This window comes from Coniophora puteana, assembly GCF_000271625.1.
Source record: "Coniophora puteana RWD-64-598 SS2 unplaced genomic scaffold CONPUscaffold_1, whole genome shotgun sequence".
Lineage (NCBI taxonomy): Eukaryota > Fungi > Basidiomycota > Agaricomycetes > Boletales > Coniophoraceae > Coniophora > Coniophora puteana.
In genome coordinates this window covers 2,275,515-2,298,166 of record NW_006913053.1, presented here as the reverse complement: position 1 = coordinate 2,298,166, position 22,652 = coordinate 2,275,515, and the positions used below count along the sequence as shown (strand labels likewise).

At 49.9% G+C, this 22,652-nt stretch overlaps 11 protein-coding genes and 1 non-coding gene across 12 annotated transcripts; 6 read left to right on the top strand and 6 right to left on the bottom strand.

Moving 5' to 3' along the window:
• Nucleotides 1-90: 90 nt before the first annotated feature.
• Nucleotides 91-2,592, bottom strand: CONPUDRAFT_115277 (Mpp10 protein). Its single transcript, XM_007765222.1, has 5 exons — nucleotides 2,434-2,592; nucleotides 1,646-2,380; nucleotides 1,163-1,591; nucleotides 614-1,113; nucleotides 91-555 (listed from the first exon to the last, which is right to left on the bottom strand). Exons 1-5 carry the CDS (start codon nucleotides 2,576-2,578, stop codon nucleotides 178-180), a joined length of 2,187 nt encoding a protein of 728 aa, XP_007763412.1. The 5' UTR covers nucleotides 2,579-2,592; the 3' UTR covers nucleotides 91-177.
• A 1,132-nt stretch (nucleotides 2,593-3,724) lies between these two features.
• Nucleotides 3,725-4,641, top strand: CONPUDRAFT_43699 (uncharacterized protein; the record flags this gene model as incomplete). The annotated part of the gene is made up of 5 exons (XM_007764210.1): nucleotides 3,725-3,935; nucleotides 3,989-4,057; nucleotides 4,108-4,329; nucleotides 4,385-4,510; nucleotides 4,562-4,641. 5 exons carry the CDS (start codon nucleotides 3,725-3,727, stop codon nucleotides 4,639-4,641), a joined length of 708 nt encoding a protein of 235 aa, XP_007762400.1.
• A 959-nt stretch (nucleotides 4,642-5,600) lies between these two features.
• Nucleotides 5,601-7,720, top strand: CONPUDRAFT_134067 (general amidase; the record flags this gene model as incomplete). The annotated part of the gene is made up of 9 exons (XM_007765221.1): nucleotides 5,601-5,861; nucleotides 5,908-6,067; nucleotides 6,115-6,227; nucleotides 6,274-6,416; nucleotides 6,488-6,861; nucleotides 6,923-6,969; nucleotides 7,020-7,324; nucleotides 7,385-7,527; nucleotides 7,581-7,720. 9 exons carry the CDS (start codon nucleotides 5,601-5,603, stop codon nucleotides 7,718-7,720), a joined length of 1,686 nt encoding a protein of 561 aa, XP_007763411.1.
• A 31-nt stretch (nucleotides 7,721-7,751) lies between these two features.
• On the bottom strand, nucleotides 7,752-9,519 carry CONPUDRAFT_45957 (3-ketoacyl-CoA thiolase; the record flags this gene model as incomplete). The annotated part of the gene is made up of 10 exons (XM_007764370.1): nucleotides 7,752-7,897; nucleotides 7,953-7,990; nucleotides 8,043-8,119; nucleotides 8,160-8,272; nucleotides 8,332-8,605; nucleotides 8,657-8,755; nucleotides 8,827-8,893; nucleotides 8,947-9,145; nucleotides 9,201-9,255; nucleotides 9,307-9,519. The coding sequence occupies 10 exons, from the start codon at nucleotides 9,517-9,519 to the stop codon at nucleotides 7,752-7,754; spliced, it is 1,281 nt and encodes a 426-aa protein (XP_007762560.1).
• A 569-nt stretch (nucleotides 9,520-10,088) lies between these two features.
• CONPUDRAFT_17616 (uncharacterized protein) lies at nucleotides 10,089-10,362 on the bottom strand (the record flags this gene model as incomplete). The annotated part of the gene is made up of 2 exons (XM_007764166.1): nucleotides 10,089-10,189; nucleotides 10,251-10,362. Coding segments are annotated over 2 exons (213 nt in total), but the record flags the coding sequence as incomplete, so codon positions are not given.
• Nucleotides 10,363-10,655: 293 nt separating this feature from the next.
• Nucleotides 10,656-11,409, top strand: CONPUDRAFT_141124 (NADH2 dehydrogenase). Its single transcript, XM_007765220.1, has 2 exons — nucleotides 10,656-11,061; nucleotides 11,115-11,409. Exons 1-2 carry the CDS (start codon nucleotides 10,739-10,741, stop codon nucleotides 11,197-11,199), a joined length of 408 nt encoding a protein of 135 aa, XP_007763410.1. The 5' UTR covers nucleotides 10,656-10,738; the 3' UTR covers nucleotides 11,200-11,409.
• Nucleotides 11,410-11,630: 221 nt separating this feature from the next.
• CONPUDRAFT_78949 (uncharacterized protein) lies at nucleotides 11,631-13,070 on the bottom strand. The gene is made up of 5 exons (XM_007764594.1): nucleotides 12,991-13,070; nucleotides 12,724-12,939; nucleotides 12,579-12,672; nucleotides 12,137-12,524; nucleotides 11,631-12,078 (listed from the first exon to the last, which is right to left on the bottom strand). The coding sequence occupies exons 1-5, from the start codon at nucleotides 13,028-13,030 to the stop codon at nucleotides 11,854-11,856; spliced, it is 963 nt and encodes a 320-aa protein (XP_007762784.1). The 5' UTR covers nucleotides 13,031-13,070; the 3' UTR covers nucleotides 11,631-11,853.
• Nucleotides 13,071-13,834: 764 nt separating this feature from the next.
• CONPUDRAFT_161369 (uncharacterized protein) lies at nucleotides 13,835-17,979 on the top strand. The gene is made up of 4 exons (XM_007765218.1): nucleotides 13,835-16,446; nucleotides 16,509-16,875; nucleotides 16,935-17,607; nucleotides 17,657-17,979. Exons 1-4 carry the CDS (start codon nucleotides 14,131-14,133, stop codon nucleotides 17,883-17,885), a joined length of 3,585 nt encoding a protein of 1,194 aa, XP_007763408.1. The 5' UTR covers nucleotides 13,835-14,130; the 3' UTR covers nucleotides 17,886-17,979.
• Nucleotides 17,959-18,737, bottom strand: CONPUDRAFT_115261 (Sm-like ribonucleoprotein). Its single transcript, XM_007765216.1, has 4 exons — nucleotides 18,634-18,737; nucleotides 18,459-18,527; nucleotides 18,289-18,404; nucleotides 17,959-18,237 (listed from the first exon to the last, which is right to left on the bottom strand). Exons 1-4 carry the CDS (start codon nucleotides 18,686-18,688, stop codon nucleotides 18,067-18,069), a joined length of 411 nt encoding a protein of 136 aa, XP_007763406.1. The 5' UTR covers nucleotides 18,689-18,737; the 3' UTR covers nucleotides 17,959-18,066.
• Nucleotides 18,738-18,844: 107 nt separating this feature from the next.
• Nucleotides 18,845-18,935, top strand: CONPUDRAFT_t9. Its single transcript has one exon. It is a non-coding gene; the product is annotated as a tRNA-Ser (tRNA).
• A 97-nt stretch (nucleotides 18,936-19,032) lies between these two features.
• On the top strand, nucleotides 19,033-20,613 carry CONPUDRAFT_115258 (phosphoglycerate mutase-like protein; the record flags this gene model as incomplete). Its single annotated transcript, XM_007765215.1, has 7 exons — nucleotides 19,033-19,063; nucleotides 19,124-19,154; nucleotides 19,225-19,276; nucleotides 19,344-19,425; nucleotides 19,482-19,547; nucleotides 19,615-20,078; nucleotides 20,125-20,613. 7 exons carry the CDS (start codon nucleotides 19,033-19,035, stop codon nucleotides 20,206-20,208), a joined length of 810 nt encoding a protein of 269 aa, XP_007763405.1. The 3' UTR covers nucleotides 20,209-20,613.
• Nucleotides 20,614-21,830: 1,217 nt separating this feature from the next.
• On the bottom strand, nucleotides 21,831-22,373 carry CONPUDRAFT_45954 (ribosomal protein L32e; the record flags this gene model as incomplete). Its single annotated transcript, XM_007764369.1, has 4 exons — nucleotides 21,831-21,891; nucleotides 21,941-22,086; nucleotides 22,141-22,273; nucleotides 22,327-22,373. 4 exons carry the CDS (start codon nucleotides 22,371-22,373, stop codon nucleotides 21,831-21,833), a joined length of 387 nt encoding a protein of 128 aa, XP_007762559.1.
• Nucleotides 22,374-22,652: the final 279 nt, after the last annotated feature.

Genomic DNA, 22,652 nt, shown 5'->3' with positions numbered 1-22,652 from the left:
AGCAACGAGTTTTAATACGGGAGTGTACACTTCAGGAATCGCAATCACCGCCATGAGAACTGCACAGCTGCATAGCCCGTACAAAACGGGACATCACTGTAGCGGCGTTGACTACGCTTTTACATAATAGAGTCACTACGTACAACCCAAAGAGCTGTTAGTACAACACAGTCAAAGTCATCGCTTGTGACGTTCCTTTCCACCAGCCAGGTCCTTGTTTTTCTTTCCGACAACAGTCACCCCTTTACCACTCTTGACTACGCTCTTAAGGGCATCTTCCTTCTGCTTCTTCACCGACTTAGCACCGTTGAGTTTCGAAAACTTGTCCACGCCTCGATCCAATGCGTCTCGAGCTTTCTTCCTGGCCTTTCGTTCCTTCGTGCGCAGCGCCCTCTTCTCAATAGGTGTAAGCTCACTGCGGGCACGAATCGCACTGGCCGACGATGCAAATACTTCCTCAGGAGCTAGCATGGCTGAGGCCGAACTTGAGGTGGGTAGTGCGGATTCCAAGGTTGCAGCCGGAACATTAGAGACCGTGGTGATGGATGCCTTCGGCTGTTGGCAAAAGCACACTATTAATGTTGGGAAGAAACAAAAGCCCAAAAGATCGTACCTGCTTAGGAACGTAGTGGGCGTTGCAGAGAGCATCAAGTTTATTGCAGATACCATCCCATAGCTGTTGAATCTCATCATGGTCCGCTTTGAGCCGACCGTCTCGATCGTCCCCCGAGCCATTCTGCGCTCTGACATATTCGTCCTCGTAAATCTGGGCAAGAGATTGAGCGGACTTGGTATCCTGAAGTTCAAAGAATCGCGAGGGTAGGAACGGTTTGTCATCCATGGGCCGTCTGCGGGCGACATCATCGTATCTGCTGTCTGCAATTCTTTTCTTGATTGTATCCTCCAGGCTACGAACTAGCTCTTCGGTCACCAATGGTGCAGACTTGACAGCGCGTTCAAAATCCAAGTCTTCCTCAAGTAACGAAGCATGTGGTCTGGCTTTTGAGCTCGCCTCGCCCATCAACGTCCAGTGCTTTTTGGCAACGTTTTCGGCCTCAAGTTCTTGTATTTGAGCTTGAATGGCTCGTATGCGCTGTTCGTGAGAGGTCAACCCTGCCATACAAAGATAAGCAAACGGAGTACAGATCGAAATGCTGCTCACCGTCTTCAGACTTTCCCGACTTTTCCTCCTCCCCGAATAAGTCATCTCTCAATCGCTCTATAGCAAGACGATCTCCTGGCTCGTCAACGAGCTCTTCATCTCCATTATCACCCTCCTCATCCTCGTTTTCGCTGTAATCGTCGGAGAACCCGCCCAATGCGGTTAAGTCTTCCAAAGAATCTTCCCCACCAAAGAAAGGGTAGTTGACCTCGTCAACATCTTCACCATCGTCGTCCAGGCCGGGGTCATCATAAATCGATGTAACTGGATTACCTTTGCCTTTGGCTTTGATACTCTTCACCTTGACTTCCTCATGGAAACGGACTTTTGAAAATTGCGATTTTTGAGTCGGTTGTCCTACACGATTTGAAAATGCTTTGGGGGTTTTCATATTTGAAGGAGGGTCGAAGAAGTCATTGTAGTACAACTCTTGAACTCCCTGTAAGCTGCATGCACGTGTAGGGTGATGCAGAGATGGCTCACCCGCGTCGTTAGCTGCTTCGTCGTACATGTTGGCCGTCTCATCGAGAAATAGATCCACGTCGGAGTCGTCGGAGTCTTCTGAATTGCCTTCGTCCCCTAACCTTCCTCTTGTCACTTTGTGGGCTTCAGCTTCTTCCGTTTCGGCATTGAAAGACGCCAGGTGGAAAAAGCCATCGTCCAGATTTGATTGACTGCCTATCTTTTTAACTTGACGAGGCGAGGGCACTGGCGAAATGATATCAGGATGACTGTTGTTCAAGCCGTTTGCTTCGTGTTCGTCGTCACTAGAGTCATGAAGGTCAACAAATTCCTCCCGAGCTGCTGCTTGACCTGGATCTTCTTGTCCGCTAGAATCGTCATCGCTGGCACTAGAGTCCACTCCTTCATCCATGAAACCGTCTTCGAGAGCATCTAACTGAGAAGAAAGGCTGGAGGAATCAGTTCCCTCGGCCTTCGACATCGGCTCCTCTTCCAAAAGGCTGAGCATCTGACATATATGAGAGGCACGCAGGTCAAGTTGTGTCCATATCTGTTCCTCCGACATTCTATCCACATGCAAAGACGGTAGTGGCGTTTTTTGAAGTTGAATCTTGGGCCAAGCATCTGAAGGACTTGAACTTCGCTTGCGCTTGGCATTAGCGCGTGTTTGAGATCTGGTCTGGGGTGCGTGTGCAGGCGTAAGAGAGGATAACAGAGTGGTCAAGGGAGGAAGTGACAGATGTTCAGAGGAGATGGCTTCGCAGTGACTTGTGAGCATACGTATATTATTGGGAGCTGTATGAACGCACCTAGGTCAAACACGAATTTAGTAGCCTGAAGGGCAGCGCTTTGCCAGTCGCTACTTCCTTGTGCAAGGCACTCGGGAGCATCTTCCACACACGTTGACAAGTTTTGTAGCGATACCGGTAGCTCAACGTTAGCTTCAACGTCCATGTGGTGATGCAGAGATTCAAGAGCTTCACGCGCTAGAATTACGCGGATCGCTGGTCCCGGCGTGCCTTCGGAGGTATTACATAAAACTTGTCGCCGCCCGTACCGCAGGTAACTTAGTTTTTTACATTGATCATGTACTACGTACCATATATCCCAGCGCCGTCTACTTACAATCTTCCAGTGCACGCGACTGTAAGGTGCCAAAATGATATTAGTAGAGGGTACTATAAATCCTCCTCAATGCTCCTTGCAACTGAGTCCAAGCTTCGTCTGCATTAATATTGCTGATCAGTGGGTTGTAAGCTTGAGCATCTAGCGTCGGGGCATGTCCACCGATCAGAGCCGAACTGTACCGCAAGGACACTCTCGTCAGTTATTGCAAGCTAAAATATCTTGCGGTTTGGCAAATTTATAGAACGAATGGACGGACGATAATCCGAGCTCAGGTTGATAACACCAAATATCGAAGCCTAATGATAGTTTAAATGAAACCCCGATTCGATTCTCAAGATCTGCGATACCAAGTTGAACGCTTTACCCTGTTTGACACTTAGGTCTTTAGACTCTCTGACAAACGGACGAACTCGGCAACCCAGGTAAATATGTCGTCCTGTCAATTTTTTTTTTGCCTCAATCGTCCTGTCAATCGAACTCTGATGTTCTATCACCCCTGTTTCGGATGGGCTACAAGAAATTCATGTGTGACAAAGTTCTAGGTGCTGATCGATCTCCGACTGGTGCAACTTGCACACCCGGAGAACAATAATGCTCGAGGAATACAAGGCGTATTTGTCTCTCGTCAATCTGCATCGAACCATCGTTGCGAGGCTGGTGCTGAAGATACTTGTGTTCCATTTTCACTTCTTTATATGGCTTCGAAGTTTTGTTGTTCTCGTTTGACTCACACAATGTCCATTGTCTTCTAGGGCCGCATTCCCTCATACCCTCGCTTGCGGGAAGCACATAAAAGCATGTCTCGAGCGCACTTACTTTCCATCCCCCGCCTTCTGCATTGCTCTCTCTTTCAGGTGCAGAGCACCTCCCCAATCTCCGTAATCTGCCTGAGCTTGGCCTCGACATTCTTTACCATCTCTCGTTTATCACAGAGCTTGCTGGTCACCTCTGCCCTATCACTTCAAGAGCAGCATGTTAGCTAACCTCTCTAAAGCGACGACTCTCTATTTCACGCCAATCTTAATGTTGACGGCTCTTCTCCTCATCTTATTTGCCTACCTCTCTCCGGCTATTATGTTGCACAGTCAAGTTGCACTTTTATCTATCACTCCATCAATTGCATTGACGCAGCCTGGCTCAAGCCAGAGCATTGATGGACCAAGTATGCTGCTGGGGCCGCTCGGTGTGTTGCTTGTTTCGTTCACATGATGAAAACTAACCATTGAGTGCAAATAGGTTCTTGCATACGTGCGAGCAGTTCCGACGGGTTTACGTGTTCCACTCCTTCATTATCTCCTACCTATAGTACGAATGTTCCTTCTCGCTTCTTCATCATACTAATGCAGAAGCCCTAGACACATCTGTTTTCCCCAGCAACGCCCCAAGCGCGGTTGTCTCTGCGCCCCCTGCTACATCCGCGGCCTTCATCGCCATAGCTCTTGTGCTGACCGTGGTCTTTCTCATTACTTACACCGCTATATCTTTCCGGCACTTCATGGGCAATGCTGGTGCAGTATGGGATAAACCCCTTGTGCAGAGGGCATCCGCGTGGCTTGGCATCGTTTCGTTCCTCCTCGGTAAGGGTCTACATGGTAATGGATAAACTTTGGAACTGAGAGTCATCGTCCCTAGGTCTGACTTCATTCCTCGTCGTATTTATGTGGTTTGGCAAGGCAGCTGAAGATTTCAACTTGAGCATCCAAGGTCAAGGAACGAACGGCCCGCAGCTTCTTGCTTCTACAAGCAATGCTTTCACGAGTACGACTTTCCCTCCTAATCGCTGGAAAATATGTGCTAACATCAACACAGTGGTTTGGGTAGGATACGCCTTCTTTGCTATTCCTGTAATTGTGTCGTTGGCAAAAATGCACGTCCTTTCCACCAAGTAGACAAACTCGGGGATTCTTTGGGTTTCTCGGACAACTTTATTGGACAATATTGACTAGACATCATGTATAATTCCAGAACGTCAATTGCAACGCGTCACTACTGTAGCATATTTCAGACCACAATACCCATATATCAGTGTGCCAGATACTATTGACACGATACGAATATCGCTCAAGGTTTTGCATGGTCGACCACTACAGATCCTTTTAGCTATACAAACAACCATAAACTTACGTTGATACCTGCCCTATTGCGCTCTATAAGTACCAGGCTGTATCTGGGTACAGCATAGACTCTGCCTGCTTCTGAAGTTAGCACGTTATTATTCCGGCATTGTTTGAAGCGGCGCCCGGACATTTCCGTGAGGGCGATGAAAAATCTTCTGCATCTTAGTCGCTTCTCAATATGAACGCGATCGCCCCGATGAAAAGGACGACATATGAACTTTCAGCTGCAGGTAAGCTTCATAGTCAAACACCTTACCTACATGTCCCTCTTTTCGCCCAACATGATGAGCGTTGATGTATTCAACCACTACTGGCACCTCTTAGTCGACACGACGCTTGCTTTCAATGGCAAGCGTCTCTGACATGAACGACTTGCTGATTGTATCTTTCTTTATCAACATACTCGCCTTTTACTATCATCACGCTCAATTGTATCTTTTGCAGATCCGCACCTGTTAGCGTTTTCGGAGGTCTTCCGAATCGGTTGACATCAGTTTACCGAAGGTTGTGGTCCGACTCCCTACTGATAATGAGCTATTTCAGTTCTCCACTCATGACCATATGCTTCCATCGTTCTCGGCGTCGTTACTTGTTGTCTGTGAATAGTTTATGCTATCAATGCGAATTTCCCCCACCTCTACGGAAACTCTGACACGCGTGTGTCCCGTCCTTATCAACCTAACTCCTAAGCGTGGCTCCTCTCTGATCCCCCCTACTGTTCATCGTTCAAGATGGTTTTATGGACCGACCTTGCTGTTGACAAACGTCGTCGACAGTTGGATGCAATACCTAGGGCTTGGCTGATATCTCCGCCCTCTGGTATTCTAGATGTCACAGCCGTTCCTGAATCTTGTGGGCTGTTAAGTGATGAAGAAATCACCATTACGCGTTCCTCGGTTGATATCCTGTTGTCAAAACTTGCTCGAGGTGTATGGAGCTCTGTGCAGGTTACGACAGCATTCTACAAGCGAGCTGTCGTTGCACACCAATTGGCAGGTTGTTCTACTTTGTCATTTGCTCTCCTAACAGTGGTAACAGGTAAACTGTCTGACTGAAATTTTCGTCGAACGTGCTCTAGCCCATGCCGCCAAATTAGACGAGCATCTGAAGCGTACAGGTCAAGTCGTTGGTCCTTTGCACGGGCTTCCGATCTCGCTCAAGGATCAGCTATGTATTGAAGGCCTAGAAACAACAATGGGTCAGTTTATTGCCTCGCCAGAGCGAGTTTGTGCTCAAAGAACCTAGGCTATGTCTCATGGATAGGGAAGTATGCAGATAAGAATGCGGTGTTGGTTGACGTTTTGATCGAATGTGGGGCCGTTCCCTTCGTGCGGACAAATGTTCCACAGACGCTCATGGTAAGCGTTTTGTTTTGTTTCTGCGTTATCCTCAGTACATTTTCAGTGGCCTGAAACGTTCAACAACGTATTTGGTCGCACACTCAACCCTTATAGAACGTCCCACACCTCCGGAGGTTCTTCCGGGTGCGAGGGCGCTCTACTTGCCCTTCGAGGGAGTCCCTTAGGTGTTGGATCGGACGTTGGCGGGCATGTCCAATTTTCTTATCTTCCCTTTGGATAGCAGAAATATCAGCTGACTCGGAACCTATGTCTTCCAGTTCCGTGAGGATCCCGGCTGCATTCTGTGGCCTATTCGCCTTACGGCCTTCCTACGGACGTATACCCTATTGTGGAGCAGTGAACTCTCTTGAGGGCCAAGATTCGATTTTATCGGTGTTTGGCCCTATGACAGCTAGCATCAGTGGGCTGAAAGCCTTTGTCAGAGCTGTGGTTCACGCAAAGCCTTGGCTCAAGGACCCCTTAGCTATTCGAAAGAAGTGGGACGAAGAGGAATATATGTTGGTGGAACATGGGAACGGGAACGGGCTCTGCTTCGCTATCATGTGGGATGATGGTGTCGTGGTACCGCATCCTCCAGTCACTCGAGCCCTTCGAAAAGTCAAAGACGTCCTGGAAAAAGCGGGCCACAAAGGTAACGGAATGGAAGATCTATTGATGTCCCATATATCCCATATACTAAAATTTGCAACTAGTCATAGATTGGACTCCATTTAAACATAATGAACTCGGCAATCTCACAGTAAGTACTCCCAATTCTTGCTGGTATTTTCAAGAGTCATCGTTGCCCAGAGAGACATTTGGAATGCCGCATCGGCCGAAGACTACAAGGTGACTACAGCTAGCACAGGGGAACCTGTGATTCCAACAATGGAATTAGACGTGACGGGTCCCGCCACCATCGCCCCGTTCAGGCCGGCAAGGCCCGGCATTTCCGCATACCAGCTCTGGCAAGCACAAAAAACCAAACGCGACATTCGCAAGGAGTATTTGGATCGTTGGGATAGAACAAGTTCAGTCACGGACACAGGCCGGCCCGTCGATGCTATAATCGGCCCTGCGGCACCTTATGCCGCAGTGCCTCACGGGAAGAACAGGTAAGGGGTTCGTGCGGTCAGCGAAAGAGTGAAGACATTAGAATTCACCGAACAAATAAGGTACACAAACTACACCACTGTATGGAATGCACTGGACTACGTGTCCAGTATCTTCCCCGTCACTGCCGTCAACCCGGCGCTCGATTCCAAAAAAGGCCCACATATTTTTATCAGTGACTTTGACAGGGAGATCTACGAGCAATGTAAGTTGGACAACGTAATCTGTCCATGCGATTTTAACTTTCATTGTACAAAGACGATCCCGAAGTATTCAAGGGTCTTCCAGTTTGCTTACAACTTACCGGCAGAACCCTAGAGGAGGAAGCGGTTATTGCGATGACAGAGATCGTGGACATGGCGCTCGCAAAGCACGCAAAGAATGATGCCAAATTGTGATATATGCTCAGTCTTCCTCGCTATTAAAAAATTACAATTTCGCCTGTTCTTGAGCGCTTTCATTAACAAAAATACCAGCCGCTCCCATCCCACTCCCAACGCACATACTTGTACATAAAATGCTTCCGCTTGTTCTCCTCAGTTCCGCCAGACCGGTGACAACTTGCCGAATGCCAGCTAGATATTGTGTGTAAACGAAAGGCATGAACTGAGCGTTGAACTGTTCACGTACTCATTCCAAGAGGATGGGTCAGCGCAATAGCTCCACCGCTGTAAAAAGGTTGTTTAGTCGCAATTGCCGATGTTATTTGCTGGGACCCACTTTGGATTAACTTTCTCCATCGACAAACCGAGTTCTTCCACACAATACGCAAATTGAGAGGCGAAGGCCTCGTTGATCTGTTTAGAATGAACAGTTACTACATGGCTGGCGTGATACGCAATAAATACTTGCCTCGTAAACGTCGACATCATCAGAGCTGATGGAGTGCGTCTTCAGGATTCTTGGAACAGCTTCAATCGGCCCTAATCCCATGTGCCTAGGCTCAACTCCTGTACAGGAAACCAATTGAGCGGCCTACAACGGTGTAATAATGGAATCGATCACAGACCAACGATTGTTGTTCCGATGTATTTGGCGATGATCGGCATGTGGTCCTTTTCCGCTCTCGAACGAGTTGTCATAATGCACAGCGCTGCACCATCTCCAATCCCGCTTGCATTGCCGGCCGTCGTTGCTCCAGATCCCCAGTCAGGAAAGACAGGCTTGAGGGCAGAAAGTGACTCGACGGTTACGCCCGGACGGACTGTGTCGTCGACTGAGATCGTGGCGCCTCGGATCTCTACTGGTACAATCTCCTCAGAAAACCTTCCTGACTCCATAGCCTGTTCAGTGTAAACAAGGATAGTAGACTGCTATGATCAACAGGAGCTTACCTTGGTTGCCCTTGTGTGTGAAATAAGAGCATATTCATCCTGCTTTTGACGAGAGACGCTGTAATCTTGAGCAACCATTTCTGAAGTCCACCCCATAGGCTATTGATAGGTATTTCCATGAGTAAACTGTTGAAGAGTAAGTAAACCGAAGGTGTTTCAGGATCGCTTACCTGTATACAATCGTGTGCCTGAGTGTGTGTGTCTACAGACTCAGCAATAACCGGTGTCGGGCGAGGGCTACCCAGAAATTCAGCCAGTCGCAAAAGGCGCAGATGAAGTGCATGACACACTTGAGAGACATGTTCTCAACGCCTACGGCTATGCCGAGGGAGATCTCGCCACATTGAATAGACTGGGCAATAGAGCGGATAGCCATTAAACCGGAAGAACATAGTCGGTTGACAGTTGAAATTGGAACATCCTTTGGAATACCTGCAGCTAGCGCTGCTGCCCTGGAAGCATACATAGGAGACGGGGGATGGCACGTTCCTAAGGTGTGTGGTTGATATGGCTAACGAGTGAACGGGTTTCTAGAGTGGCTCACCAACACAAATGTCGCCGATTGTTTTCGGATCTAGACGTGTTTCCTGAAGAGAGGCCTTGTCGAGTATTGGTTAGGTTTTTGGCAGCGAGTGTGAAAGCTATCCCACCTTGAATAAAGCTTGCATCATCTCGTCGACGGGAATATCCTTGAATTGCCCCTTCCTATGCCTGCCCATCGCCGTTCGTTTCGCATAAGTTATTACCACGTCGTTGGGCTTTTTGTCGACAAGATGGGCGATTCCCCGACTGGAATGTGGATTTGCCATTGAAGCCTTTAAGTAAGTAAGATATGGGGTAGAAGGGAGGAACCTAAGGGACATGAAAACAGTATCACGGCGGGTGGTGGTGCTATGATGCCCTAGCTATTCCTTTACCGGTTCCCCAGATCTACTTAGCCGGTGTCCCACGTTCTTGACGTAATGACTCAAACAGGTACTTACTTAACGAACAAGTACGGATGGGCTTGGTTTGCAATTGGGCTTGGTTAACAATTGAATATATGAATATTGAAGCACTGTTTGCAAAGACATCCACAGGCAAACAATCATATGCAATAATCCTTAGCGTATATATGCATCAGGGAGGAATGCGAGTATTAGTAGGCCAAAACTAAACGTGTTCTTGGTAGCAATGCATGCCATAGTTGAAGTTCTAAGTATCAATGGGAACAAGTAATTAGCAAGACTCGGATGGAAGTGCATTTGTGATTCAGTGTATAAGACCTGTGAATGCTCTTTGCGCAGGTTGAAGTAATGGCGAAAAATGGCTGCTACAATCATGGTGTCCTCCTTTGTTTTGGCGCGTCGATCAAGCTCGGCTGCTGTGCTTCAGCCCATGACCCTCCGGCATCTGGAAATATCTCTTCATGACCGAGTCCATGTTCTACCGGCTTCTTGCTGTCTCGCCATTGCCTAGTGATGATAGACATGCAGTTGCCGCACATGTGATGCGCTAACTTGGCTTCTCCACACGCAGGACAGTTGACAATGTCTGCAAGGTTGATAATAAGTCGTCCGACACGGTTCTATCGTAGAGTGAGGAAAAGACGCACTATGTTTGTCCTTGAGACCCTTATTGGCACTGCGCATTCGTTTGCGTGAATGAGAAACCTTTTTTTTTGGCACGGCGAGGATGATCGGGGGAAGGAGGTCGAGCAGTGACTGCAGGGAGGGCATGGCCCAGTTGAACGGTTTAGCAGCAAGACCAAAGCCAGGCGCGAGTGCGGCAGCGGTAAGAGAGAACCACGGCGCTCTAAGGGCAAAGAAAGATCGATGGAAGACGGCGGCAGCCATGGTGTGTGCTTGCGGGTGGTTCGTTCCGGGTCTATTAGGAGGGGATTGTGCTCAGCAATGGATACTGTACTGAACGTCGAGGACCGCGGATTGAGCGTTAGAAGAATCAGAAAGTCCTGGCGCATTCGCGTCAGAGGTGATTGCCTTTTTGAGGACCCAGCTTGCCGCTCTTTTCCGGTCTGCTGCGTGCTTTACTCTACGGGATCTGGAACGCGCTAGGCAGCAGTCACAACCAACGACCGTAGTCATGTTCAGACTCACCCGCCCACTCTTTCAAGTAGCCCGGAAGACAACAACGGGCATCACCGGACTTGCCGTTCATCCCAATCCTCTACCCGAACTGAGGACGACATATGAATCCACACTTTCTGTCCTCGCCTCCATTCCGGCCACATCCGTCTACAGGCAAGGAGTCGAGGCGCTCACGAAACACAAACTCTCTATCGTACAAAATGCCGAGGACGACATAAGCGCGGCCGAGAAACAGCTTGATGAGGGACAGGTTGAAGAGTCCATAAATATTGCCAAGGATGAGCTCACGCTTGCCCAAAACATGCTCGAGTGGAAAGCGTATGTACTATGGCTACTTCGTTGCGAGGAACTGTTGGCTAATTGTTATCTAGTTGGGAACAACTGGAGGAAACTCCAGAGCCAGGACAGTGGGATTATTTCGGCAACATAGCTAAGAGCACTACTATATCCTCATAATTCGTTCATTGTTTGTCCTACCACTGGTAGCGAACTCGCTTTAAGCAGCATGCAGCTTTGTCAGTTAGACTCTAGCTGACTCTGGCATCAGCTTTTTCTATGTCGCGTTTTCACCATACGAACGAACTCCCCAGTACCCCTCAATCAATAGACATCTGGTGATACTTCAGGCAGGAATGTACAACTGCGTGGTATTTTACATAACATCCTACAAGCTACGAAAGGAGCAAGCGGACCTGGTTCGCGTCCCATGGCTCCCCTTTGCCCTGAGGAAGTTCGCCCAGAAGAAGATTCATCTGAGGGGTCCTTGCAGAAGGATTAAACGTCTTTCAAGTTGTACTGGTAGTCTGTTATGACCAAAATAGACAACATCGAACGAACCAGCTGAACACCCTACCTGCCACACAGACACTAGTCTTGACCAACAATTTCGACGTCAAGACATGAGAATCCGGCAAAATAATACGAGCGAGCAGTGTACATTGAGAAGCACAATACGGGAAAGAACACAGGGGCTGAGCAAGGACAACACCGATGGTGCAGATGAACAATGTGAAGGAGATTTTTTGGTACGCAGTACAACCATGGCTCATGATCCTCGGCCTGCGACAACAGCTTATTATCCGAGACCGCACAGAATCACGTTCTTTTAGCCTACGAGAGAGACGGGAATGCCGTCTGATCGTCCATGTCGACAGAAGCTGCGACGCCGTTAGCACCTCCACGGCCCCTGCCTCCACGGCCGCGACCACCCCGCTCGCCACGGCCTCTGTCACCACCGCGCCCACGACCTCCGCGGGCCGGGCGCTCGAAACGTGCCTCAATCTCGATGAATACCTTCTCCTTCTTTTCCGCACGGGGCTTGGTGTTGGTCTTGGCCTGAGGATAGGTTCAGTCGTGCAATACGATAGCATGATAGAATTATTGGATGGCTTACTTTGGCAGCAAAGTATTCCTCTTCTTCGCCTTTCTTGATGAGAGACGCGCCTTCCCAAGCCTGATCCTCAACTTTGCGAGCCTCGAGCTTAGTGGGGACAGCAGAAGACTCCTTTCGTTGAGCCAAGTACTCTTCGAGGGTAAGGGTGTTGTCATCCTCCTCCTCGCGATCTCTTCTGCGGCTTTCAGGCTTGTCACCATCAACAGGGGCGGCTTCTTCGCCAGAAGGAGCGGGGGCACCCCAGTCACCGGCGGTGGCCTCGGCGCCCCAGTCATTGGTGGTAGTATTGGCTTCGTTTGCGGCATCACTTGCGGCAGCTTGCTCTGCTTTCAGCTCTGCGTTGCCCTCATCGCCACCCCATGATTGGTGAACCTTCTTGTCAGAATCGCTACAGCCCAATCAACATGACAAACTGATCAGGAAATCAAATAAGGAGACTTACGTTTTGCCAGTAGCAGAGTGCTTGTCAAATGTACGACCGCGGCCACGTGGGCCACCACGGCCCCTTCCCCTTCCCCGTCCGCGATCGCCATCATCTGAAGAATCACGATGAGATTTCAGGAAACAGTGGATGTATTGCGACTTACACTTTCTCCTGGTGCTCTCCGAGCCTACGGGGGGCTCCTCCTGGGCGGTGATCTCTTTCTGGGTGCCTGCATTTGCACCACCTCGCTGGTAGTAACGGCCTCCACGGGACGCAGGGCCCCCACGCCCGCGCTGATTTCCTCGAGATGGTGTGGAAGCAGCCGGAGCAGTGGAAGCTTGACCCTTTGGTGCGGGGGCGGGGGAACTCGACGCGTCCTCTGAGACGGATGGTCAGCATGGACAGGAGGGGGGTCAATATGAATGCTCACCGTCGAGGAGCGCGAAGGGATTCTTTGTGGCCACCGACATTGTGTTGGCGGGGCGTTGAGGACTGGTGGCAGAGATAAACGGGAGGAGTGTTCTGGGGTCCTGTCAAGCCACAGCTGTACAGTTTATTTCGGACGGCCGATATAGTCATTCGCTAGCTTCCCACACCCCTCTAACGCTTAACAATCACAGGTGAGTCTGTCATGGCAGGGATTCTGTTCCACTGATGTCTAACAGAGAGACTTTTTAGCCCCAACAAAGCATCTCGAGGAGGATCTGTCTGCCCCAGGGATGGGATGGGTCGATGAGCTTGGGATCGTCAGTGGGCTGGAGAGCAATTGGTTTTTTTGGATGGGACTTGGGTGCGGCATGTTTATTGGGTTGGCTGTTCTTGGCTTGTCTGTGAACACTGCCGCAATGTCTCGTCGCACATGCTTAATTTGTTTTTAATACACGTTTGTCGTCTGTTCTAACATCTTAGTTGCAAGTTTGAGGTTTTGAGGTGGTTTTGTTTTTGCAACCGAAAATCTGTAAGACACATGAATTCGGGTACGCCTGGAGTTTGTCCTCCGGACTGGCGGATGCCCGGACACTTCCGAGTTTTCTGATATTAGGCGAAATCGAGGCAAACGGTCCGGAGCTCGCGGTCAGGCCAGGGCCGCGATTCTCGTTTTGGCCCAAGTGTTTGTAACGCGTGTGGCTGGTCCGTCCAAGTCTGACTGCACCAGAGTACCACGGGCTCAGACTACATGGCACGCCGAATGGACATCGCCGCCCTCCTCTGCGATGACGGCGGCGGCGGCAGGCAGTCCTCGCCCTCAGCACCAGCAGCAACTTCTCCAGCATCCGGGGAGCCCGTTCACGATCCAGTCATCCTCGCCCCGCACCTCCTCCGGAACAAGCATCCTCCCCATCTCGAACGCGAGGATGCACTCCCCCTTACCCTCCAGCCTTCACACCCCGCCCGCCGCACCCCCCACTCCCCCACCAGGCAGCACCCCTCTGGCTCTTCTCAGCCCTTGGACTCGTCCTCCAGGACACTGGAACGGCCTCGCCACGTCGATGACCTTCTGCACCATCCGCAACACCACCAGTCGGCATCCCACTTACCCAGTCCAGCCGAGTTTCCCTCTGCCACTCACATGTATACCTCCCCACCTCCAGCTTCGCGCCCAGTCAAGCCACGCTCGTATATTGGTCTTGAGGCCCTGGTTCATGCTGCATCCGAAGAGCGCAGGCGGATTTCTGGTAGCACGCATGACTCGGCCAGTGATCGTGGCAGCCCTGTGGCTGACCGTGCTCTACCTCATAGAAGTCACCATGAGCATTATCAAGCTTCCACACTCAGTCCGGGTGCTACTTCATACCCTCCTTTTCCTCATCGGGTCGAGCATCCTCGCGTTCAAGATGTTGAAGAGCGACCGCACAAAAGACTTCGCCCTTCTCAGTCGCCTGACACATCTTCTAGGCAAGACTATTATACCGCCTCGCAGTTCCACCATGACCCTTCAGGCACGTTCACGCATTCACCTTCCGCCCTCGTAAATGACCCTAGGGCTGTTCCTGACCGATTGCTGGCAACACAAGCGCATACTCATGGGAAGCTTTCGGTAGGATTGACCTCTGTCTCTCACCATACCTCCAGCATCATGAATCATCAGTCTCCCATCATTCAAAGCCCGTACTCGCCTGAGCGTCGCGCTTTGCTGGATAGTCGTACTTCACCATTTCAAGCGCCACCTGTCCATACTTCATCTTTTCCTGAGTCTCCGGGACAGTATACGATGTACCAATCGACCATGCGTAATACTCCTCCCAACCGCTCTCCTGTGCATGTCCGACCGCTCTCCATAGAAAGGTCGATACATGGCTACACCAGTCCATTTTCACCTCATGACGTTCGCGCGCCTTCCCATCCTGCCTCTCCTACAACTCCCTCAGTATTTTCACAAGACATGTCGCGGCCTCCCATTTCGCAGGATACATCATCTTCTCAATTACGTCCATCTTCCAACTTACGTGCTTCGCACTCTCCCATTGTCCAACGGCCTTCTTCCGCAGAGAAGTCGGAAAAACCACGATCCCTCGGCAGCCAGCCTTCGTCGTACCGGCGGTCGTCACTCGCTGGTATCTTACAGCCCCCTGTTTCCCCTCCGACCCGGTTGACCCCATCCACGTCCTCGCCTCATGGTGCTGACGATGCTATTCATGATATTCATCGTGAGACTTCATTATCCGCTGTCAGACAGTTGCCACCCCTAGGTCAGAATATGAAGGCAATGGAGTCGAACAGGGACACAGCTTATTCGCAATATGACGATGTCATCTCGTCTGTTGCAATTGGGCGTCCGCCCAGTCGACATGAGTTGGAATTTCTTGTACGAGAGCCTCCTCATTCACTTGCTACTGCAGACCGCACTCCATCTTCGTTTGATCAACCCATGCCAGAATCCCCGAAGCCCTTGTCTGCTGACACCTCAGGGATGCTTAGGGAGACTCTAGATCACCAATTAAATTTCGAGGTCCCTGGTCCTCATCAGTCATCAGGGGTCGCTGAAAGAAGAGGGCACCCGTGGGATGTTACACATCAAACAGTCTCTGGTCACCACTCACAAATAGACGAAACTTCTAGTGGTCGCTTGAATCATTCTCAGCCCGACCAGTTACCCCATCTCGCGCTTACTCAAGTCGCCGCGACCCATGGCACCGGACTCAACATCCAACGTGACGTCGTCGGCCACGAACGGCTCAAGCCAAAGTCCCCAGAATTTTCGAAGCGAACTGAGAACGAAGTCGATGCCCACGAGTGGCTCCTATCCCATTATGCCGATGGAACATCCACGCCCGACCGTCACCCCAATCGTCCCACTGTCCCAGAGCACCCACAGCGACGTTCACCTTCGAACGGGTCGCAAGCTGCTAGCCGAGGGCTGGGCAATGCAAGACACGGAAAACAGAACAGGCTTCCTGCAACGCCAGTTACCACAGAAGCCGTTGATGTCCTCGAGCAGGAGCTGGAAATTGCCGCAGATGCAACGATCCCTCGCCGCAAGCTTTCACCGGACCTTTCGAAGGAGCACGGCTCTCAGGCTTTTCATGCCTCTCATGCACATGGCCAAGCGGCTCGCATGAAAAAGAGCAATTTGGGTCTCGCCGATGCCGATGTGGAGGATGAGCTTCTAAGTCTCGTGGATGACACTCCACTCGAACGTCGCAGACTAAGCAAGAGCAAGGTGCCAGAGCTTCTCTCTGGGGATACTCAAACCGCTCCTGGAGGCGACGTCGCAACTCCGAGCGTGGCACCACCCTCGCCTGATCCTTCCTTCCTTCGTATCACCACACCTCCGATAGAATTTGCGAACAAAGAGCCGAATATACAATCTATGCCGCCAACGAAAGTGAAGAGAACGGGTGAGAAGAGTACTGGTACTAAGAAAAGGAAAGAAACCAACGCCAAGGTGCTTGCTTTCTGTCAAGTGTGCACTGCAACATACTAACCTATTTCCGCGTCACCGCGTAGGTCTCACTCAAGCAGAAGGCGCCTCCAAAGTCCCGTCCTAAACCAAGCGGCAAAGGGAGAGTGAAATCTGCGCCAGATACAGCATCGGCGAAGGACTCGATCAAGCCTACATTAGTAGCTCAACTATCATCACGATCCCGTTCCGTGTCTATGATGCCTGGTGAGCTCCCTGATGAAAATGGGGAAGCCGCCCAAGATGACCCGGACGAGGACAAGTTATACTGCATATGCAAGACACATTATGATGAGGATCGTGTTATGATCGCGTGTGATAGATGCGACGAGTGGTATCATACGCAGTGCGTCAAGATGCCTGACCTAGAGGTTGACCTTGTCGACCAGTTCATTTGTCCTATTTGCATTGACAGTACGTGGTTATTCTTCAGAGAAAAGAGTCTTTCCTGATTGACATGAATAAATAACCAGAGTACCCAGATCTTCATCTGCGTACGACGTATAAACGTCGTTGTCAGAATGGTCTTCAACATCCTGATCCATCCTCACCCGATGCTTGCCACAAACCTTCACGCGGCGCATTCTCCAAATATTGCTCTGATGACTGTGGCGTTGAGTGCATGCAGGCACGCATGGCAGAATTGGACAAGACAGGTAGCAGGCTGGAGACGTTCTGGGAGACGGTCAAGAATGCCGAAAAACGCGAAGGCGTCGTCGTTTGCGCGTTCGATCGCAATTGTCAACAACCTTCTGTGAAGATGGAGGTCGACGACGACCAAAAGCAGCCCATCGTCCTAGTCCCTCCACGTCAACGGCGTGTTGAACGTAAAGTTGCAAAGCTGAATCAGCGGTTAACAGCAGTCGTCCGTGAACGTGATGCAATAAAGCAAGCCATGGATGTCATCCTTTGGAGAGAGAACATCGTTGAGCTAGCAAGCTCGCGCGCGGATCGTGTTGATCAGTGCGGTTGGGACCAGAGGCTTTGCTTTGGAGAGGAAGAGTGGGAAGACTTCGGCGCAGAGGTGTTGGAGAGTTATGAGGAAAGGGATCATAGCGGAGAACATGAGACCCAGGTAGATTCAGGCTCATCCAGCCATGGCGAATGGTGGTGCACGGGCAGGAAGAAATGTGATAGGCATTCCGGGTAAGCCATGATTTGATGGCACTGTTTTCAAACATTAACCGTTCGCCAGATGGCAAAAGCTTCGTGCGGGGGAAGTTGCTTTCGACAAGGAGACCAAAGAAAGCGCCCTCTCGAACCTGACGACTCGCGAACGGGAGATTCGCAAAGCCATTGAAGACATCCTAGACCCACAAGCTAGAAAGATTGACCAGTCGGTGCTCACCAAGCCCTCACACAGTACCATGAACTTGCACGCCGATGGCGACACACAAGTCAAGGGCAAGAAGAAGAAGACCTAACTTAGCTGAACGTACTGCTGCTTGTGACAGCGTATGCTTATAATACTGTAGCACGCCTTACCGAAGTAATGGTTTTTAATCGCATTTTACCTGATCATTCAAAATACGAATGGAGTGACCTGCATAGATCTGTGAGCTTGCAGCTTTGAGGGAAACAAATACGCTCTGCGGATATGCTACATCAATAGCCATCTCCTTCCCCCCCTTCCTTACAAAAGCCCCTTTGCTCGTACAATATTTTGGCTTTAGCCTCGTCATGAAGCTTCTTCTGAGCTATGTCATTCCTATGGTACGGGTCAAGTACTTGATAATCCACTTGTCTCAACGGAACGTCGTCTTCTTGATCCAAATCCTGGAGCACAGAAATTATGAACTGAGATCAAGACATGACCAGGACACTTACAACTTCTCCTAGCAGAACAACATTTTCCCCGCGAATCAAGAACAGGCCATGCCAATGCTCCGCGAAAGCATTGCCATGATATATTCGCTCGACAGTATCCTCAAGCACTAAGTTGGCTGGAGGTTTAGTGAGACAATGTTTAACGGCGACTTTGAGCAAGCAAGATGTACCAAACTGATCATAAGAACGAAGGACCCCATGTAGTTTTCGACCATCGCGAAGAATGACGAGCATCTTTCCTGGTCGAGAGGACACACGATGAGGGTCGGTTGGGGATAGACAAGAATCATGGTGTGTTTCGTTCAGGTGGGACGGCTGGAAGCTGAGCAGACTGGGTAGACGTACTGTCCACGCAATCCACAAGTGATCCGGACGTTGTGAATGGTATTAACGAGTCCATGGCCAAGCAGCTATGGTTGACCGCCCAAAAGCTAGAATGAAGCTTAATGAAGCGCTGACAGGAAGTTTGAAAAGGATCGCGACAGGGTTCAGCAGAGGAAATCTTGACAAAGATCCTAATAACATTATATCTCTCATCGAAGCCATTCAACCTCGAGCTGATATGGCCGAGTCGTTAAGGCGAGTGATTTGAATTACTCATCATCACTTGGGCATTGCCCGCGTAGGTTCAAATCCTGCTGTCAGCGAATTTTTATTTCGTTCGCTTTATTCTGTCACTGTCAATGACTACGCCTCTCACTTACCATGCAGTGTTACATGACGTTGAAACGTTGATAAGCAACCATGATACAGAAAGTTTACATCGCAAGGCATGGTACGATGACTTCGTGTTAACACTAGTATCTTTTACACAGACATCCTCTTTCACTTCTAGGATTCCGCTTGAACTGGGTAGATAGCAAGTGGTATGTCCCACACCTCTCGAAGGTACCTAACCACCGTGACCGATACTCAAAACTCGGGACCCGATGGCAGGAAAAGTGCAACTGGATTGCCCCGAGACCCACCTCTGGCAGCATACGGAGAGGTACATATACAATCCATTACCCGAGGGTGGACCAATACATATACTCGGGACACTTCTCATTTTCCAGACTCAGGCCACTGAACTTGCCAACTGGTTCATGAACCTCCCGGCGCATGAAAGGCCCACGGCTATATTCTCTTCCCCATATTGTCAGCCAAGTTGTTTTAAATCTGGCTGGTTCCAATTAAACTCTCATTTCATCTAGATCGGTGCCTTCAGACCGCCCGACCGACTTCACGAGCACTTCAGGTCCCGATATATGTTGAGCATGGTGGGATTGTCCTTTAGGCCGTTTCGGTCCTTGCTGACCCTTGCGCTCTCGTCCTTGTGCTCTGTAGGTATTTCTGAGTGGTATTCTCCTGCGGCGCCAGGTACAGGCTTGCATCCTCGCCCCTTTCCCGCCTCAGAGCTTAAGCAGTATTTCTCGGAGATCGATCCGTCGTGGTCCTCCGTTTGGTACCCCTCTCGAAAAGGCGAGAGTGTATTCGAAATTCTCGATCGGGTCGAGGGTACCTTGAATATCCTCGTGCCTGAAATTGAGCAAAGGTTCGGGGACAAGCATACCCACATCCTGATGGTCGGCCATGCGGCGACCGTTATCGCACTTGCTAGAGGCCTATTGGGAGACAGGTCTTTATCGCTTAGAGTGGGTTGTTGCTCTCTTACGGAAATTGTGCGTAAGGCGGACTCCTCCAATGTAATTGGCGGTTGGGAGGCCAAATTACTGGCATCCGGCCATCATCTGGCCCAAGGAGCCTCCCGTGATTGGGGCTTTGAGGACATCGAAGTCTCAAATGGAAAGGTAAGTGCATCGTCAAACGTCAAATGTACCTCACTCAACGTTCTAGGTTGTGGATGATGTTGGGATGGCTGGAACAGAAGATGAAGTTGACGACACATCGGGTCCACAGACTCAGAAAAGCAGTCTCTAGTACGCTGAGTTAATGCGCAGTTCTACTTCCGAGATTTTCGGACAAATGACATTGGTCGAATAAAATTGTAGTAAAATAACAAAGCTGTTCACATCTTACAACGTTACAAATGCACTTGCATAACTCACACTCGAGTCTCTAAGCGTAAAGCATTTGCTGCTTTGCTCATAACGGACCCACTGCATCCTAGAGTGCGCGCCATGAGATTCTAAGTACGTGAGCGCACCCAGAAGAACTCCAATGGGATGACGACCGCAGATGGTATTCTTGGTTCGCTTGAGGTAACTGGTGAATTGTTCGTGGACTTCACTAGCACTGGTGTTCCCAGAAAGAGTTAGAATTTCCATGGCTTCATGGTCGAGTTCATAAATAGATTGGTGGATCGGTCTATCAGCTGATGGGGATGGTCCATTGGTCGAAAGATGTGCCAATGTGCCCGTTGGTGGGGATTCCGGATAATAAGTAGTGTATCTAAAGCGAACGCCCCTGCAAATGCAGTCAGCATGATGCGCAACGTGGAAAAGCATTGGGTTACCAATGACAGAAGTCGCTAGAAATCACAACGAAAGTGTCTTCGGATGCTAGTTCAGCAGCCAAGATAGCACCATAATCTTCTTCTTGTTTCTTGTTGATAGCTCCTACAAGAATAGGGACGATGGTAGTTTCAGAGCTGCTAACACTTAGAAGCCGGTACTCAAGCAATCAAGTGACTTACTCGTTAAATATTTTACGCACGTAAGGTAAATGCATTTCGATTGAGTGTTCTTCCTGGTCTTGTTCAATGGTCATCTCCGTGAATTTACCCGTTTGATATAATTTATTGATGGCTAGGACCAAGTAAGTGACGGGATAATGGTACGCGATGCAATGCTCACTGTCGCGATTCAAAGGGAGATCCCCAACGGGAGTTTCGTATCTCCGACATTTGGAAAGAGCACAACCGTCAAGGTAGACGTGATGTGATGGTCCCAGAATAAAGACACGTTTTCTATCATCATTAGATAGCAACCGAATCAAATTGAGATGTTCCTACATTCCAATTGTGCATATACTCTTATAAGCCCACGCAGCAGCTGGACCCGAATATGAATATCCAGCGTGCCTTGAAGGCAGCTCAACAAGGATACGCGCAGCGTACAAATACTACCCACGGTGCGATGATAGCTTTGCAGCCAGATATCGGAGGACTGAAATCATCGCCTTTCTGAGAATCGACGGCTTGGAGCCACTGTGTGAGCTCAGAATCGAGCTGCCTTTCTAGAATACTGTGAGTCTCATTGGCAAACGAGCGTTTGAGGATTGTACCATCATCGCTATACCAAGAACCAGCGTGATATGCTTGCCTGCGACCTTCGTGAGTGGTTGAAACCAAGCTGGCTGACTGTCCCTCACCTTGTCGCCATCTCGCTCGATCTAGGTTAGAGCCAAGTGATGGTCTGACTTAATGCCCGAGGTATGAGACTGACACTGCTAGTAGCCCCCTGTAGCCCCGTTATGGTAATCACGCTATCACTGGCTGCCCAAGATTTCGTCTCCTGTGTGCATGGATGGCATGTCGATTATCCCAGCATATCATGGATACATGCGAAAAGGCAAATGGAAAGAAACGACTGCTACATAATCTACTCCTCTGACCGTAGGCGTGCAGCTGAGTTCGTCACTTTGACACCCAATGCCTTTGCTCTGAGCATAGGATTAGCACGAAGTCATTGAAAGTGAAGGCCAGACGCACCTTTCCAGAATCAAAGCCCGATTACGGCTGCTGACGTTGTGGGCGATTTCTGCGGCAAAGCTTTTGTTGTGCATGAGAAGAAGGTCAACATCCTTCAAGTTGTTAACGACGAATTTCTTGTAGCCGTTAGGCATGAGGTGACGAGTCTAAAACGCATAAGCCCTGAAGTTTCAACACCGAAGGATAAAACAGGACCTCACCTTTTTGTTGCTCCCGTAACCAATCTTTGGCATAGGAAGCTGACCCTTGAACCGACGCCTCACCCGGTTGTCAATACCCTTAGGCTTCCGCCATGCTTCTTTGACGCTGTGGTACCGATCGGACTGGTGGCGCCTGTGGGGGAATGTCAGCGTTGCTGCACGGTAAGCAGTCCACCTTGAACACACTTAAAGGGCTTGGTGCGTTTCTTGACGATGGGGATCTTGACGGCCATGGCGGACTGGGAGGGAAAGCGTCATATTAGTATTAGTTACAAAGGTGCATCCGAATCAACGTGATGTCCATCCAGCCAATTCCAAGCCCAGAAGGCATCAAAGTATCCACAGACAATCGCAAAGGGCGACATGGATTCGATGGACAAACAAATTGACATGTACACTCACGATTTTGGGCTTGAGGACGGCGGCTCTGGCGTTGACCAACGACTTGAGATCGGTTCAGTGAATAGCCAAACACACGTAAATATCCGGAACGCGTGCTCCGCACGGGGCCT

Coding starts and splice junctions, on each gene's coding strand:
- CONPUDRAFT_115277 (XM_007765222.1), bottom strand. CDS start 2,578: ATGGACGTTGAAGCTAACGTTGAGCTACCGGTATCGCTACAAAACTTG. Junction 1,592..1,645: donor CGAAGCAGCTAACGACGCGG/GTGAGCCATCTC, acceptor AGGGAGTTCAAG/AGTTGTACTACAATGACTTC. Junction 556..613: donor CCCACTACGTTCCTAAGCAG/GTACGATCTTTT, acceptor TTTTGCCAACAG/CCGAAGGCATCCATCACCAC.
- CONPUDRAFT_141124 (XM_007765220.1), top strand. CDS start 10,739: ATGTTCAGACTCACCCGCCCACTCTTTCAAGTAGCCCGGAAGACAACA. Junction 11,062..11,114: donor AACATGCTCGAGTGGAAAGC/GTATGTACTATG, acceptor ATTGTTATCTAG/TTGGGAACAACTGGAGGAAA.
- CONPUDRAFT_78949 (XM_007764594.1), bottom strand. CDS start 13,030: ATGTCGGTGGCCACAAAGAATCCCTTCGCGCTCCTCGACG. Junction 12,940..12,990: donor TCCCTTCGCGCTCCTCGACG/GTGAGCATTCAT, acceptor CATCCGTCTCAG/AGGACGCGTCGAGTTCCCCC. Junction 12,525..12,578: donor CACTCTGCTACTGGCAAAAC/GTAAGTCTCCTT, acceptor ATTGGGCTGTAG/CGATTCTGACAAGAAGGTTC.
- CONPUDRAFT_161369 (XM_007765218.1), top strand. CDS start 14,131: ATGTATACCTCCCCACCTCCAGCTTCGCGCCCAGTCAAGCCACGCTCG. Junction 16,447..16,508: donor GGAAAGAAACCAACGCCAAG/GTGCTTGCTTTC, acceptor GTCACCGCGTAG/GTCTCACTCAAGCAGAAGGC. Junction 16,876..16,934: donor TTGTCCTATTTGCATTGACA/GTACGTGGTTAT, acceptor ATAAATAACCAG/AGTACCCAGATCTTCATCTG.
- CONPUDRAFT_115261 (XM_007765216.1), bottom strand. CDS start 18,688: ATGGACTCGTTAATACCATTCACAACGTCCGGATCACTTGTGGATTGC. Junction 18,528..18,633: donor ACTTGTGGATTGCGTGGACA/GTACGTCTACCC, acceptor CCTCTCGACCAG/GAAAGATGCTCGTCATTCTT. Junction 18,405..18,458: donor TCGTTCTTATGATCAGTTTG/GTACATCTTGCT, acceptor CTAAACCTCCAG/CCAACTTAGTGCTTGAGGAT.